At 37.7% G+C, this 16,201-nt stretch overlaps 1 protein-coding gene across 2 annotated transcripts in view; it reads left to right on the top strand.

The window, feature by feature from the left end:
- The window catches only part of RNF128 (ring finger protein 128), a 114,093-nt gene that overhangs the window by 85,306 nt on the left and 12,586 nt on the right, over positions 1-16,201 (top strand). For both annotated transcript variants that reach the window (XM_059385484.1, XM_059385483.1), the window contains exon 3: positions 13,762-13,833. In XM_059385484.1, the coding sequence (XP_059241467.1) occupies positions 13,762-13,833 (72 nt within the window). The remainder of the gene's footprint in view (positions 1-13,761; positions 13,834-16,201) is intronic.

Raw genomic sequence — 16,201 nt, 5'->3', positions numbered from 1 at the left:
TTTATTTTAAAAAAAGTGATGACTTCAAGCAAGAAAATCTGGTTTGCTTCTATCCACCCTCATTTCCTGCTTTTGCATACCCTGCCCCCCATCAAGTAATTAGGTTTGATTACATGCCTAGTGTTATTCATGTGGGTTTCAGTTACACTAAAAGCTGAATACCTTGGGACCCAAAACCAGGCTGACAAATCACTAGCCTGGAACATTTATTTTACTTAATTAGATGTAAATACACAAATAGACTAAGTAGAATATTTATTGAGTTTATAATTTAAAAATTGAACATTGTAATATAGGATAAGAAGTGGCTTTTCATTTTCAGCCCAAATAAAGTCTCACTCAGAACTAAGAAAACTATGTAGCCAAGATTCTTCAGTGACTAGAATGATCACAGCTTTTCAGTAGAGTAATGACATTGAGTTTCTGTTAAGAAAACTGTCCGACCACCAAGCTTTTTTGAATTAGTCTTCAAGTCTCTTTCCAAATATTCTTATATCAGGTATCTCTTTGGATTGGAGAGGAGGCAGGGAGAGTCTGTTGATATAAAATACTTGCTTAAAAGAGTTCCCCAAATCACAGTAAGTAGCAAATTTAAGAAGGATCTGAAGATTGTATAGTAGCTGACTTTGAGGTTTTTGGCTTTTTTTCTTATTTCTTTCATTTATCTTCTTCACAAGGAATGTGAAGCCTTTTAAAGGCTTCTTTGCTATTACACAATGAAGGCAGTGTACTGTAGTGGAGAGATCATGGACTTGAAAGCCAGATAGAACCTGGGCTTGAATTGAATCACAGCTCTGCAACTAACCAGCTGCCTGGACTTTAGTCAAGCTTCTGAACCTTTTCTTGTCTATAAAACTTGGATATTAAAATACCTATTCCATAAGGTGGTTAATGATTAAACAAGATGACACATGTAAAAAAGCTTAGGGTTGATCCTGACCGTGGTGGGGCCAATATCTCTTCCCAAAACCTTTGTTTCTCCAGATTTTGTGGGGTAGAGGCTTTTAATGAGTACAACTGTGACTTGGATGAGAAAATCATGAAAATCTGTTTTGATTTCTAAATTCAGAAGCTATTCTTTGAGCAACTACTAGGCTCTATAGGAAACTTTTTAAAAATGGTTATGGCAGTCCCCAGCTACTCGCAATCTAGTAGGAGAGAAAGACATGTGAATGGTACAATTACAGAATATGATAAGAAGTAGAGGGGGGCCTGGATGGCTCCATTGGTTAAGTAGCTGCTTTTGGCTCTAGTTATGATCCCGGGGTCCTGGAATCGAGCTTCACTGGCTCCCTGCTTAGCAGGGAGTCTGTTGATCCACCACCCCCACCCCTCCCCTGCTCCTCCTCCCACTTGTGTGTGCACACACTCTTTCTCTCTCTCAAATACTAAATGCGTATTTTAAAAAAGAGGTAGAAACAATGTGCTATTGGAATTTATAAGGTAAGAGGGAATTCTGAAATGGTGACAAGGCATCGAAAAATTGTCCAATGTAATTTGTGTAACAAATTAGATATATGCTTGAAGTTCTGTTTTTAAAGACTAAAATAGAAATTATAGTTTGCAGGGCACCTGGGTGGTTCAGTGGGTTAAGCCTCTGCCTTGGGCTGGGGTCATGATCTCAGGGTCCTTGGATCCAGCCCGGCATCAGGCTCTCTGCTCAGCGGGGAGCCTGCTTCCCCCTTTCTCTCTGCCTGCCTCCCTGCCTACTTGTGATCTCTCTGTCAAATAAATAAATAAAATCTTAAAAAAAAAGGAAAAAAAGAAATTACAGTTTGCTTTGGGACACATTTTTTTTTTTTAATGTAGAGGCATATTTGGGCACCCAGAAGTATGATTTAAGTAATATATCCAAACATGTGTATTTAATATAAACTGCTTAATCTTAATGTTCTCATATTTCAGTTTTTAGAGGAATGAATGCATCTTGGAAACTCTTGCTGTCAGTGTGACATTGAATTATTTTGAGTACTAATGGCAGCTTTGTGAGTGATCTTCATTCAAGCTCTAAAAACACAGTTTGTGCTTCTCTCCAAAATCATGTGTCTCACATCCATATTTAAAGAAAATGTCTTTGCTTTTCTTTATAAAAGTTCATTAGGAGTTACTGGAATTACCTGAATTTCCTTTTAAAGAGCTTTTTTTTTTTTTAATTCCAAAGCTGCTTTGTTAAACATTGGTTTATACTATGATGAAACTCTTTTAGAGATCCTTCAAAATCAAGTCCCTTGCCTAGGATCATCCGGTGTCTGGAATTTTGCCCTGTGTTTTTATATCCTCCTGACTCTTTTTTTTAAGCATTGGTCTTTTTTTTTTTTTTTAAGCATTGGTCTTAATGTGAGTTCTGTTCTCATAATCTCATAAGTGTAGACTTGGACATTACATTTCAAGCTTGCCTTTGAGCCCAGGCCTCAAATTTGCATTAGTCTTGCATATAATTAAACAAAGTTACATATTTCACAGTCATTCCTAATAAATTAATAAGTGCTAGCACTGGAGACTCAGGCACTTATGTTGTGTTGAATATCTTGGAATGAGAAATCAGACTACGTAGACTCAAGTAAATACACTAGAGATGTATCACTTCTTGTGCGTACAGTTCCCCAGCTGTGTCACAGTTTGTTTAAATCAGAAGTGCTCTAAAAACAAAGTGCAAAATGATTGTCAAAGACTTCCTATCAACTGCATTTTTTTCTTTTCTTCTTTTCCTGTTTTTTTTTTCCCTTGCCTCCTTTTTTTTTTTTTTTTTTTTTAACCATTTGCAGTTTTCACATCTAGGTTTCTAAATAGCTCATCTCTATGTGAAAAGAAAGTATGGATGTTTGGAAGTCTAGGCCAGGGCCAGGACCCTTAGGCATACTGGTTATTCACTATAAGGACTGGCCACAATTTCACAGATTATAGAATCCAGGAGTTGGAAAAACTTCAAAAGGTAGCCAAATTACAGATGTTTTGTCTGGGAATCTTGAAGGATGAAGAGCAGAGTCCCAGTAACAGCTCTGTCATTTAGAGGCTGTGTGCCCTTTGGAATGAGTTATTTAACTTATCCAAACTACCATTTGCTCATCTCTAAAATGGTAGTATTTTCTCCTTCATGGGGTTGTTAGGACTAAATGAGTCCAATTTTTTTTTTAAAGATTTGATGTCTATTAAGATATCAAAAACAATTTTAAATTATAAAATAACTGCATACATATAAAGAAGTAGTACTAGCTTCCTGGCACAAGCCACAGTTAAAGAAAAAAGAAACGAAGAAAGAAAAGATGCTACCTTGATATTAGGGGAAGGAACACTTAACTCCAGGTGTTAGTGGGACTGACGCTAACCAACTCTTGAGGTTTTGAGCAAGGCTGTCTTCCACTGTAGGCATCAGTTTTCTTTTCTTTTCTTTTTTTTTTAAAGGTTTTATTTATTTACTTGACAGAGAGATCACAAGTAGGCAGAGAGGCAGGCAGAGAGAGAGAGAGAGAGGGAAGCAGGCTCCCTGCTGAGCAGAGAGCCCGATGCAGGACTTGATCTCAGGACTCTGAGATCATGACCTGAGCCGAACGAAGGCAGCAGCTTAACCCACTGAGCCACCCAGGTGCCCCTTTTCTTTCTTTCTTTTTTTTTTAAAGATTTTATTTATTTATTTGACAGACAGAGATCAGAAGCAGGTGGGGGGTTGGGGGAAGCAGGCTCCCCACCAAGCAGAGAGCCTGATGCAGGGCTTGATCCCAGGACCCTGGGATCACGACAACCTGAGCCGAAGGCAGAGCCCTTAACCCACTGAGCCACCCAGGCACCCCGGCATCAGTTTTCTTATCTGCCAGATTAGGTATCAGGCTACGTGAATTTTTTTTTTAAGATTTTTATTTATTTGACAGAGAGATCACAAGTAGGCAGAAAGGCAGGTGGGCAGGGTGGGGTAGGGGGAAGGTGGGGAAAGCAGGCTCCCTGCCGAACAGACAGCCCGATGCGGGGCTCTATCCCAGGACCCTGAGATCACAACCTGAGCTGAAGGCAGAGGCTTAACCCACTGAGCTGCCCAGGAACCCTAGGCTAGGTGAGTTCCAAGAGTTCTTCCAGCTCTAAAGATCCTAAGTGTACTTCCTTTCATTGTCCCTCTATTATTTACTTATGCAAATAACAGAACAGAAAATTCGTGTGCATAAAATAAGGTACCATTGTTGAATTGCCCTTTTTAAAGATTTTATTTATTTGAGAGAAAGAAAGAGAGTGAGCACAGAGGGAGAGTGAGAGGGAGAAGCAGACTCCCCATAGAGTGGAGAGCCCGACACGATGCTGGGCTCCATCCCAGGACCCTGAGATCATGACCTGAGCTGAAGGCAGACGCTTAACTGACTGAGCCACCCAGGTGCCCCTGAATTGCCCTTTTGCATTAACTCACATTTAAGTCCCAAAGTGGGAGTGAAAGGTCTCAATTATCATCTTTTCCTTCAAAGAACTAGCTAGGCCTTCCTATTTAACTTTCTGTTCAGCTATTTCTGCTCATCAAGTAAGAATCTAAGAAGTCTCTGCCATTTCTGAGTCAGCAAAGTAATAGTTTGTTAATCTCCTTGGCATTAAGCTTAATACCTTTCACAAAATGGTATATAGGAGGCAGGTAGGGGCATTAAGGATTTTCTTCATATACCTATACCCATGGATTATTGTCTTCCAAAGTGTATTTGCTACAGATGTATATAAACAGGTTACAAAAACATGTTATGCTTATTGGTGAATAGTAGTTTATATTTTCATTTTTTAAAAGATTTATTAGAGGGGCGCCTGGGTGGCTCAGTGGATTAAAGCCTCTGCCTTCGGCTCAGGTCATGATCCCAGGGTCCTGGGATCGAGCCCCGCATCGGGCTCTCTGCTCAGCAGGGAGTCTGCTTCTCCCTCTCTCTCTGCCTGCTGCTCTGCCTACTTGTGATCTCTATCAAATAAATAAATAAAATATTTAAAAAAAATAAAGACTTATTAGAGAGAGAGAATGAGATGGGAGGTCAGAGGGAGAAGCAGAGTCCCCACGGAGCCGGGAGCCTGATGTGGGACTCAATCCCAGAACTCCAGGATCACGATCTGAGCCAAAGGCAGTTGCTTGACCAACTGAGCCACCCAGGTGCCCTATATTTTCTTCTTTTTTTGTTTTTAAGATTTTATTTATTTATTTGACAGAGAGAGACACAGTGAGAGAGGGAACACAAGCAGGGGGAGTGGGAGAGGGAGAAGCAGGCTTTCCACTGAGCAGAGAACCTAATGTGAGGCTTGATCCCAGGGCCCCAGGATCATGACCTGAGCTGAAGGCAGATGCTTAATTGACTGAGGCACCCTGGGGCCCCTCTATTTTCATTTAATAAACGTTTTATTGAGTGTCTGCTATATGCCAGGCATGGTGCTAGATACTTTCCTTACATTATCTTTGATTTTCACATATTCTTCATGTCAGTTGGGGGTTTTCCTGCTAGGGATAGAGGTGCATACTCAGTGACCTCTGGTTCTGAGTACCTACTGTTTGCTGGATTTCTACTAAGTTCATTTTACACTACAAAACAGGAGGTTTTCTAATCATCTTGCCATGCTGCACATGCTGTGTCTCTATGCTTTAAACAGGGTCCACCCAAGTGTGAAAGCTAGCCTTTGCTTTATATGCACTTGAGGCGTTTGTGCATGTGATAGATACTAACTGAAATGGAAGGAAGGATTTATTTGCAACATTACAAATAATTTTAAATCAACCCTAAATATCTCATACCACCTGGGATTTTTTTTTCCATGTGGCCACTTCACCCCATAAAGAGAGACAATCTTTCATTGATTCTTTCTCAATTTGCCCTTATCTCTGAGATTTCCACCTAAACCCCACCTTCACTTCTTATATTATTATTGAGGTAAAACTGATACATAAGATTACATTTTAGATGGACAACATAATTTGACACCTGTATGCACTACAAAATGATTATTACCAAAAGTCTAGTTTCAGTAGTAATCATGAATCACCATTCCTTTGACCCACTGTACCTATTTTGCCCAACCCCTTCCCTTCTGGTAACCATCAGTCTGTTCTTTGTATCTGTGAGTTTGTTTTTGTATTATTTTGTTTGTTTTTTTCTTCGATTCACATAGGAGCACAGTCATAGGGTATTTGTCTTTCTCTGCCTGACTAACTTCACTTATAATATTGGCAAGGTCCATCCTTCTTATCACAAGTGTCAAGATTTCATTCTTTATGGCTGGATAGTATTGCTCTGTGTATGTGTGTCTTTGTGTACCACATACTCTATCCATTCGTCTACTGATAGACATTTAGATTGTTTTCCATATTTTGGCTATTATAAATAATGTGGCAATGAAGATAGGGGTGTATGTATCCTTTTGAATTAGTGATTTTGTATTCTTTTGATAAATACCCAGAAGTAGAACAGCCAGATAATATGATCAATCTCTTCTTAATTTTTTAAGAGATTTTATTTTATTTTAGAGAGAGAGTTGGGGGAGGGGTATGAGGAGAGAGAGAGAGAATCTCAAACTGACTACATGCTGAGTATGGAGCCTGATGCAGGGCTCAGTCTCAAAACCCTGATATCCTAACCTGAGCTGAAACTAAGTGTTGGGCTTGCTCAACTGACTGAGCCATCCAGATGCCCCTATTCTTAATTTTTCGAGTAACCTTCATACTGTTTTCCTAGTGGCTGTGCCAGCTTACATTCCAACATCCTATCCCTATCTAACATTAGTTATTTCTTATCTTTTTGATAATAGCCATTCTAACAGGTGTGAGGTGGTATTTCATTGTGCCTGTTGGCCATCTATATGTTTTCTTTGGAAAAACGTCTTTTCACACTTTCTGGGCCCTCATTAAATTAGGTTGTTTGGTTTTTTTATTGTTGAAGTGTAAGAGTTTTTCCTATATTGTATCTATTAACCCTTTATCAGATATATGATTTGCAAATATCTTCTCCCATCGAATAGGTGGCCTTTTCATTTTGATGGTGGTTTCCTTTGCTGTGGAGAAGGTTTTTAGTTTGATGTAGTCCCATTGGTTTACTTTTGCTTTGTTTTCCTTGCCATTGGAGTCAGATCCACAAACCGGTCACTAAGAACTCTATCAAGGAGCCTACTGCCTATGTTTTCTTCTCGCTTTTATCGTTTCAGGTCTTAAATTCAAGTCTTTATTTTAATTTGTGTATGGTGTAAGATAGTCATCTCGTTTCTGTTCTTTTGCTGTTGAGTTTTCCCCCAGCACCATTTTGAAGAGAATGTCCTTTCTCCATTGTATATTCTTGGCTCCTTTGTCATAAATTGTCTGTATATGTGCAGACTTATTTCTGGGCTCTAAATTCTATTCTGTTGAACTGTGTCTGTCTTTATGCCAATACCATACTGTTTTGAGTACTATATAGTTTTGTATTATAGTTTGAAATCTCGGAGCATGATACCTCCAGGTTTGTTCTTAAGATTGCACTGGCTGTTTGGGATCTTTTGTGGTTCCATACAAATTTTAGCATTATTCTCTTTCTATGAAAAATGCCATTGGAAGTTTGATAGGGATTGCATTGAATCTGTAGATTCCTTTGGGTAGTATGATCATTTTAGCAATATTAATTCTTCCAATCCATGAGCATGGGATAGCTTTCCTTTTATTTGTGTTGTCTTCAACTTCTTCCATCTTATAGTTTTCAGTGTACATGTTTTTCACCTCCTTAGTTAAATTTATTCCTAACTATTTTATTGTTACCGATACAATTATAAATGAGATTGCTTTCTTAATTTCTCTTTTTGATAGTTGATTATTAGTATATGGAAATATAACAGATTTATTATATTGATTTGGTATTCTACAACTTTAATGAATTCATTTATTGTAACAGCTGGTGGTTTTTTTTTTTTTTTTGGTGGAAACTAAAAGGTTTCATATATACCAGTATCATGTCATCATCTGCAGTTTTACTTCTTCCTTTCCTATTTGTATGCATTTTATTCCACTTTCTTACCTTATTGCTGTGGCTAGGACATCCAATTCTATGTTGAATAAAAGTGACAAGAGTGGGCATCCTTGTCTTCTTCCTGATCTAAGAGGAAAAGCATTCAGTTTTTTCACCATTGAAATGATGTTAGCTGTGTGTTTGTCATATATGGCCTTTATTAGGTTGAGATATATTCTTTCTGTACCCACTTTGTTGAGAGTTTTTATCATAAATGGATGTTGAATTTTGTCAGTGCTTTTTCTGCATCTACTGAGATGATCATGTGATTTTTCCTTCATTTTATTAATGTGGTGTATCAGGTTGATTGATTTGCAGATGTTGAACCATCCTTATATCCCTGAAATAAGTTCTACTTGATTGTGCTTAATGATCCTTTTACTATTTTGTTTAATTCAGTTTGCTAATATTTTGCTGAGGATTTTTACATCTGTGTTTCTCAAAGATACTGGCCTGTAATTTTCTTTCTATGTAGTGTCCCTGTCTGTTTTTGGTATCATTAATGCTGGCCTTGTAAAATGAGTTTGAAAATGTTCCTTCCTCTTCAACTTTTGGAAGAGTTTGAGAAGCATAGGTATTAAATACCCTTTGGATGTTTGGTCAAATTCACCAGTGAAACCATCTTGTCATGGGCTTTTGTTTGTTGGGAGGTTTTTCATTACTGATTTAATCTCCTTACTAGAAACTGGTCTATTCAGATTTTCTATTTCTTCATAATCAGACTTGGAAGGTTGTGTGTTACTTGGAATTTATCCATTTTTTTTCTAGGTTGTCTAACTTACTGGCATATAATTGTAGTAGTTTCTTATGATCCTTGTATTTCTGTGGTATCAGTTATAAATTCTTTTTCATTTCTGATTTTATTTACTTGAACTTGCTCTCTTTTCTTGGTTAGTGTAATAAAAGGTTTATCGATTTTGTTTATCTTTTCAGAGACCCAGCCCTTAGTTTTATGGATCTTTTCTATTGTCTTTTTAGTCTCTGTTTCACTTATTTCCACTGTGATCTTTATTATTTCCTTTTAGGTGTAAAGTTACTTGTTTGAGATTTTTCTTGTTTCTTGAGGTAGGCCTATATTACTATGAATTTCCCTCTTAGAGCTGCTTTTATTACATCACATAGGTTTTGGTATGTTGTATTTCTGTTTTCATTTGTCTCTAGGTATTTTTAAATTTTTTTCTTTGTGGTTTTTTTTTTTTTTCGGTGACTCATTGTTTGTTCAGTAGCATGTTTCATTTCTACATTTTTAGGTCTTCTTTCCACTTTTCTTTAATTAATTTCTAGTTTTCTGCCATCATGGTTGGAAAAGATATATGATGTGATTTCAATCTTTTTGAATTTGAGACTTATTTTGTGCCATAACATATGACCTATCCTGGAGACTATTTCATGTGCACTTGAAAAGAATGTGCGTTCTGCTGGAATGTCATATATATTATCTCCCATCTGATCTGATGTGTTGTTTAAGGCTGATGTTTTCTTATTGATTTTCAGTCCAGATGATCTATCCAAAGATGTAAATGGGGTGTTAAAGTTCCCTACCATTATTGTATTGCTGCCAATTTCTCCCTGTAGGCCTGTTAATATTTGCTTTTCATATACTGGTGCTTCTGTGATAGGTGCATGTATATTTGTAAATGTTATATCTTCTAGCTGGACTGACTCCTTTATTATATAATGCCCTTCTTTAGTACAATCCTTATTACAATCCTTTATTATGATCTTGTTTTCAAATCTGTTTGATCTGGTATGAGTATAGCTAGACCATCTTTCTTTTTATTCCATTTGCATGGAATATCTTTATCTCTTCACTTTTAGATGCTGTATCTTTACTTCTGAAGTGAGTCTCTTGTAGACAGCATAAAGTTAGGTCTTTTGTTTTTTTAATCTGTTCACCCATTCTGTGCCTTTTGATTGAAGAATCTAGTCCATTTACATTTAAAGTGATTATTGGTAGTTATGTACTTACTGCCATTTTGTTACTTATTTTCTGGCACTTTTGGAAGAAACTACCAAAGAAACTACTTCCTTCCTTCCTCTCTTTCTCTCTCCTTGTGGTTTAATGGCTTTCTTTAGTGTTACATTTAGATTTCTTTCTTAAAGATTTTTTTTTATTTGACAGATGGAGATCACAAGTAGGCAGAGAAGCAGGCAGAGAGAGAGGAGGAAGCAGGCTCCCTGCTGAGCAGAGAGCCCGATGCGGGGCTCAATCCCAGGACTCTGGGATCATGACCTGAGCCAAAGGCAGAGGCTTTAACCCACTGAGCCACCCAGGGACCCCAGATTTCTTTCTTATTTTGTGTATTTACTGAAGTTTTTCCCTTATGGTTATCATAATGTTTATATGTAACATCGTATGTATATAATGATTGGTTTTAAGTTGATACGAACTTAAAATTGAACAGATTCCAAAACTTTTTAGTCCCCTCCCCACATTTCATATCTTTGATATTACATTTTGTATTTTTTCTTGTTTTTTGCAACCCTTAATTACTATAGTCATAGTTAAATTTACTACTAATGGCTATTGATCTTATATTTGCTTTATAAATGATTAATCTACTATTTTTACTGTATATTTACTTTATCCAGTGAAATTTTTACTTTTGTAAATTTTTTTGTTATTTGATTAGTGCTACTTCTTTTTAACTTAAAGAAGACCCTTTAACATTTCTTTTAAGGCTGAACTAATGGTCATGAACTTGTTCAGTTTTTTCTTATCTGAAAACATCTTAATCTTCCCTTTAATTCCGAATGATGACATTGCTGGGTAGAGAATTCCTGTTGCACTTTTTTTTTTTTAACTTCCAGAATTTAAATATATCATACCATTCCCTTCTCACCTGAAAGATTCTTGTAAAATATCTGCTGGTAGACTTATGGGGTTTCCTCTATAAGTAACAGGTTATTTTTCTCTTGCTGCTTTTAAAATTCTCTCTTTATCTTTTAACTTTTACCATTTTAAGTATAGTGTTTCTTGGTGTGGATGTCTTTGGGTTCTGCTTGTTGAAATTTTCTGGAGTTTCTAGACCTCGTTCTTTCATTTGGAACATAATCCTCTCATTTTGCCTGATGCTCTGTGTTTATTTCTGTGAATTAAGAAAATCAGCTATCTCTTCCAGCCTTGAAGGGGTGGCCTGGTGTAAGAGCTATCCCATAGAGCTCAGAAGTGCTCTGCCCCTGGCCATCTGCACCAGGCCCTCAAGGGATGACCCCTGTGTGAACACTGCATTACTGCCTGCTTTTGTGGGGCCACAGCTCTGGCATGGGGATGGGTGGGGCCCTCAGTGGGGTATACTTTCTAGCACCCACAGGCTAGAGGAAGAGTTCCAAATTGTCACTGCCAATACCAGTGTCAGCAAGTTAGGATGAGTTATCAAAAAATGGCACTTGCCAGTGTCTCCATCCCCCAGAAGAATCTCAACAAGTTTATGGCTCTCTGGTGGACACTTCAAACTGGTATTTTTACATCAGGTCTGGTGGTGATTGAATCTGTGCATGAGCCTTTTGAGAGGATATTCTCTGTTCCCTATATTTCTGGAACTAATCCTAGTTAGTTTTCAAAGCCAGGCCTTTTGGGGGCATCTCACCTATGCAAGATGTAGGGGCTGAGGTGCCTAATGTGAAGCACAGACCCATTGCTTCTTAGGGAAAAGCTCCATATTTGTGAGATCCCTCTCAATTGGGGATTACTGTATCTGGGGTGGGTTTGTTTGTTTTGTATGTCTGGTTTTGGTGAGAACATGTCTCTGCCTCTCTCACCCATATTGATGCTATTCTTTTATCCTTTGTTATGGAGGTTCTGTTTATCAAGTTTTCAGCTCTTTTTTGGAGGAAATTATTCCATATATTGTACAAGTAATTTGTCCTGTCTGTGGGAGGAAGTGAGTTCAGGATCTTCCTACATCTTGAATCCCCCAACTTCACTTCTGATCTAGTTATGCATATTTTAGTCCTTGTTCTCAAAATGAGCCCTGGACTTGGTTTTTCATGACTGGAATGGTGTACATATATGTTCAGTGAAACAATAAAGGCTTATTACTTTCAGAATCCACCTCCTTATAATAAGGCAGTAGTGGTTATAAACAACAGTTTTTCCCCTAATGCTAAATAGCACTGTATGGATTGGTATTATCCTCATCTTATAGGTGAGTAAAGAAGTTCAACAATTTAATTACCTGTTCAGGATTATACACTTAGTAAATGACAAACAGAAATTTTGAATCTAGGTCATTTAAATCCAAATCCTGTGCACTTTCTACCAAACAAGACACGATTCAAAAAGGAAATGGGAAAAGATGTATTTTAAGATACTCAAAGGCTGAACACAGGAAAATTGCTTTGAAAATTCATAGCATCTGAATCCATTTGGAATGGATTTGTCATTGTAGCTCAAAGGTGCTATTTAAGAATGTAGGGAAACATCCTATAGGAGAACATAGGCAGTAATCTCTTCGATATCAGCCACAGCAACTTCTTTCAAGATATGTCTCCAAAGGCAAAGGAAACAAAAGCAAAAATAAACTTTTGGGACTTCATCAAAATCAAAAGCTTCTGCACAGCAAAGGAAACAGTCAAGAAAACAAAGAGGCAACCCACGGAATGGGAGAAGATATTTGCAAATGACAGTACAGACAAAAGGTTGATATCCAGGATCTATAAAGAACTCCTCAAACTCAACACACACAAAACAGATAATCATATCAAAAAATGGGCAGAAGATATGAGCAGACAGTTCTCCAATGAAGACATACAAATGGCTATCAGACCCATGAAAAAATGTTCATCATCACTAGCTCTCAGAGACATTCAAATTAAAACCACATTGAGATATCACCTTACACCGGTTAGAGTGGCCAAAATCAGCAAGACAGGAAACAACATGTGTTGGAGGGGATGTGGAGAAAGAGGAACCCTCTTCCACTGTTGGTGGGAATGCAAGTTGGTGCAGCCTCTTTGGTGAACATTGTGGAGACGCCTCAAGAAATTAAAAATAGAACTTCCCTATGACCCTGCCGTTGCACTACTGGGTATTTACCCCAAAGATACAGATGTAGTGAAAAGAAGGGCCATCTGTACCCCAATGTTTATAGCAGCAATGGCCACAGTCGCCAAACCGTGGAAAGAACCAAGATGCCCTTCGACAGACAAATGGATAAGGAAGATGCGGTCCATATACTCTATGGAGTATTATGCCTCCATCAGAAAGGATGAATACCCAACTTTTGTAGCAACATGGACGGGACTGGAAGAGATTATGCTAAGTGAAATAAGTCAAGCAGAGAGAGTCAATTATCATATGGTTTCACTTATTTGTGGAGCATAACAAATAGCATGGAGGACATGGGGAGTTAGAGAGGAGAAGGGAGTTGGGGGAAATTGGAAGGGGAGGTGAACCATGAAAGACTATGGACTCTGAAAAACAATCTGAGGGGTTTGAAGTGGCGGGGGAGTGGGAGGTTGGGGTACCAGGTGGTGGGTACTATAGAGGGCACAGACTGCATGGAGCACTGGGTGTGGTGAAAAAAATAATGAATACTGTTGTGCTGAAAATAAATTAAAAATTTAAAAAAAAAGAATGTAGGGAAACATAAGCGAAAAGTTTTAGTAATTTGAAATTTCTGCCTGATAGCACATAAATGGAACAGGTATGGTTAATTATATTATATCTTTAAAAATCCACTTATACATTTTCTTGTACCATATAGATATTTATTAATCCTCTCTACCTTTTTCATACTATTCCTTTTAAAAATAGTTTTTTTTCTAATACATGCTGTTTCTATTACAGAGACAATTAAAGGCAGATGCTAAAAAAGCTATTGGAAGGCTTCAACTACGTACACTGAAACAAGGAGACAAGGTACATATTTGACTTTGTTTTCAAGCAGTGCTACCAAGTTATTGTTAAAACTAAATGTTCTTTCAAAGTATGCTTTTCATGGAATTTATAAATCTTACCGACTTTTGGGCACCTGGGTGGCTCAGTGGGTTAAGCCACTGCCTTCCGCTCAGGTCATGATCTCAGGGTCCTGGGATCGAGTCCCGCATCGGACTCTCTGCTCGGCAGGGAGCCTGCTTCCCTCTCTCTCTCTCTCTGCCTGCCTCTCCGTCTACTTGTGATCTCTCTGTCAAATAAATAAATACAATCTAAAAAAAAATCTTACTGACTTTTAAAAATCATTTTGATGCTGGAGGTAGGTAGCCTGAATAATAGCCATTGCCCCCCATAGATATCTAGGTTTTAATCCCTGGAACCTGTAAATAATACCTTATATGGCAGAAACCCAACTTTGCAGATGAAATTAAGTTAAGGATTGAGATGGGGAGATTATCCTGGATTATCCAGGTGGGCCCTAAATGTAATTACATTTGATTGTTGTTATAAGAAGGAGGAAAATGGAGAATTGACTCCATTGCAGTAGAATATTTGGCAATGGGTGGGCCTGGGTGGCTCAGTGGGTTAAGCCTCTGCCTTCAGCTCAGGTCATGATCCCAGGGTCCTGGGATCGAGCCCCACATCCAGCTCTCTGCTCCGCGGGGAGGCTGCTTCCTCCTCTCTCTCTGCCTGCTTGTGATCCCTCTCTCTCTCTCTCTGTCAAATAAATAAATAAATAAAAATTTAAAAAAAAAAGAATATTTGGCAATGGAAGTTAAGAGGTTATAGTGATGCAAGAAAAGGGCCATGAGCCAAGGAATACAGACAGCCTTTAGAAGCTAGAAAAGACAAGGAAATGGATTCTCCCATGAAGCTTCCAGAAGGAATATAGCACTGCCAACACATTGACTTTTAGACTTCTGATTTCCAGAACAACAACAAAAAAATACACTTGTGTTATTTTAAGCCACAAAGTTATGGTCATTTTTTACCACAAAAACAGGAAACTAAACAATGACAGCTAACAGTTGCACTTTATTTGAACATCCATTTTTAGATTACAGCAGTTAAGAACTACCTTTGGTGTATAAAACAGGTATCAGAAAATAGCTATAGAATGTATTGAATTAAAAATTACCATTTATAATAGCACCTGAACCATTCTGTACTTAGGTATAAATCTTGCAAAATATGAACATGATCTGTGTGCTGAAAACTGGAAAACACCAATGAAAGAAATCAAAGAAGACCCAAATAAATGGAGAGATATGCCATGTCCATGGGTCAGAAGACTCACTGTTGTCAAGATGTCAGACCCCCCAACTAGCCCATCGATTCAATGCAGTTCCAATTAAAATCCTAGTGGGATCTTTTGTATTTATTGACAGGTTGCTGCTGAGTTTATATGGGAAAACAAAAGAACTAGAGTAACCAAAACAATTTTTTTAAGGAAGAACAAATTTGGATGACTCACATTACCTAATTTGCAGCATTATTTTAAAGATATAGTAGTCAATATAGTGTAGTATTGGAGAAAGGATAGACATTTAGATCAGTGGAACAGAAGAGAGTCTAGGTATAGACCCACACATAAACGGTCAATTGATTTTTAACAAAGGTACACAGGCCATTAAATGGAAAAAGTGTAGTCAATTATTGGCTCTCCATATGCAATGATTGGCTATCCTTATGCCAAAGGATACTGTACTTTTACATACAGCGTCTGTAAAATTTAGGTCAAAATATGTCACAGACCTAAATATAAAACCTAGAACTATGAAATTCTTAGAAGAAAGCTGTGGATAGAAATATTTTCAAGACGTGGGTTAGGCACAGATTACTTAGATATGACAGCAAAAACAAGCCCATTGAAGAAAGCAACAGAAATCTGACTTTGTCAAAATTAAGATCTTTTATTTTTTTAATATGGTTAAGAGAATGAAAAGACAAGCCACAGACTGGGTGAAAATATTTGCAAATCACATACCTGACAAGGGACTATATCTCGACTATATAAAGAACTCTCAAACTCAGTAGTAAGAAGACAAACAGCATAGGGAAAAGGGGGTGAAACAGGCATTTACCAAAGAAAATAGATGGATAGCAAATACACACATAAAAAAGATGCTCAATATCATTGGTCATTAGGGAAGTACAAATTAAAACCATAGTGAGATGCTACAGAACATTCATCAAAATGGCTTAAACCAGTACAACTGACAATACCCAAGAGCTGGCCAGATGTGGAACAGCTGGAACTGTTATGCATTTTGCTGGTGAGAATGCAATGTATAGCCAGTTTCGAAAACAATTTGGCAGTTCTTTATGAAGCCAAAAATAACACTTTCCAAAG

Source organism: Mustela nigripes, chromosome X, assembly GCF_022355385.1.
Source record: "Mustela nigripes isolate SB6536 chromosome X, MUSNIG.SB6536, whole genome shotgun sequence".
Lineage (NCBI taxonomy): Eukaryota > Metazoa > Chordata > Mammalia > Carnivora > Mustelidae > Mustela > Mustela nigripes.
This window is presented reverse-complemented; position numbering and strand designations above follow the sequence as displayed.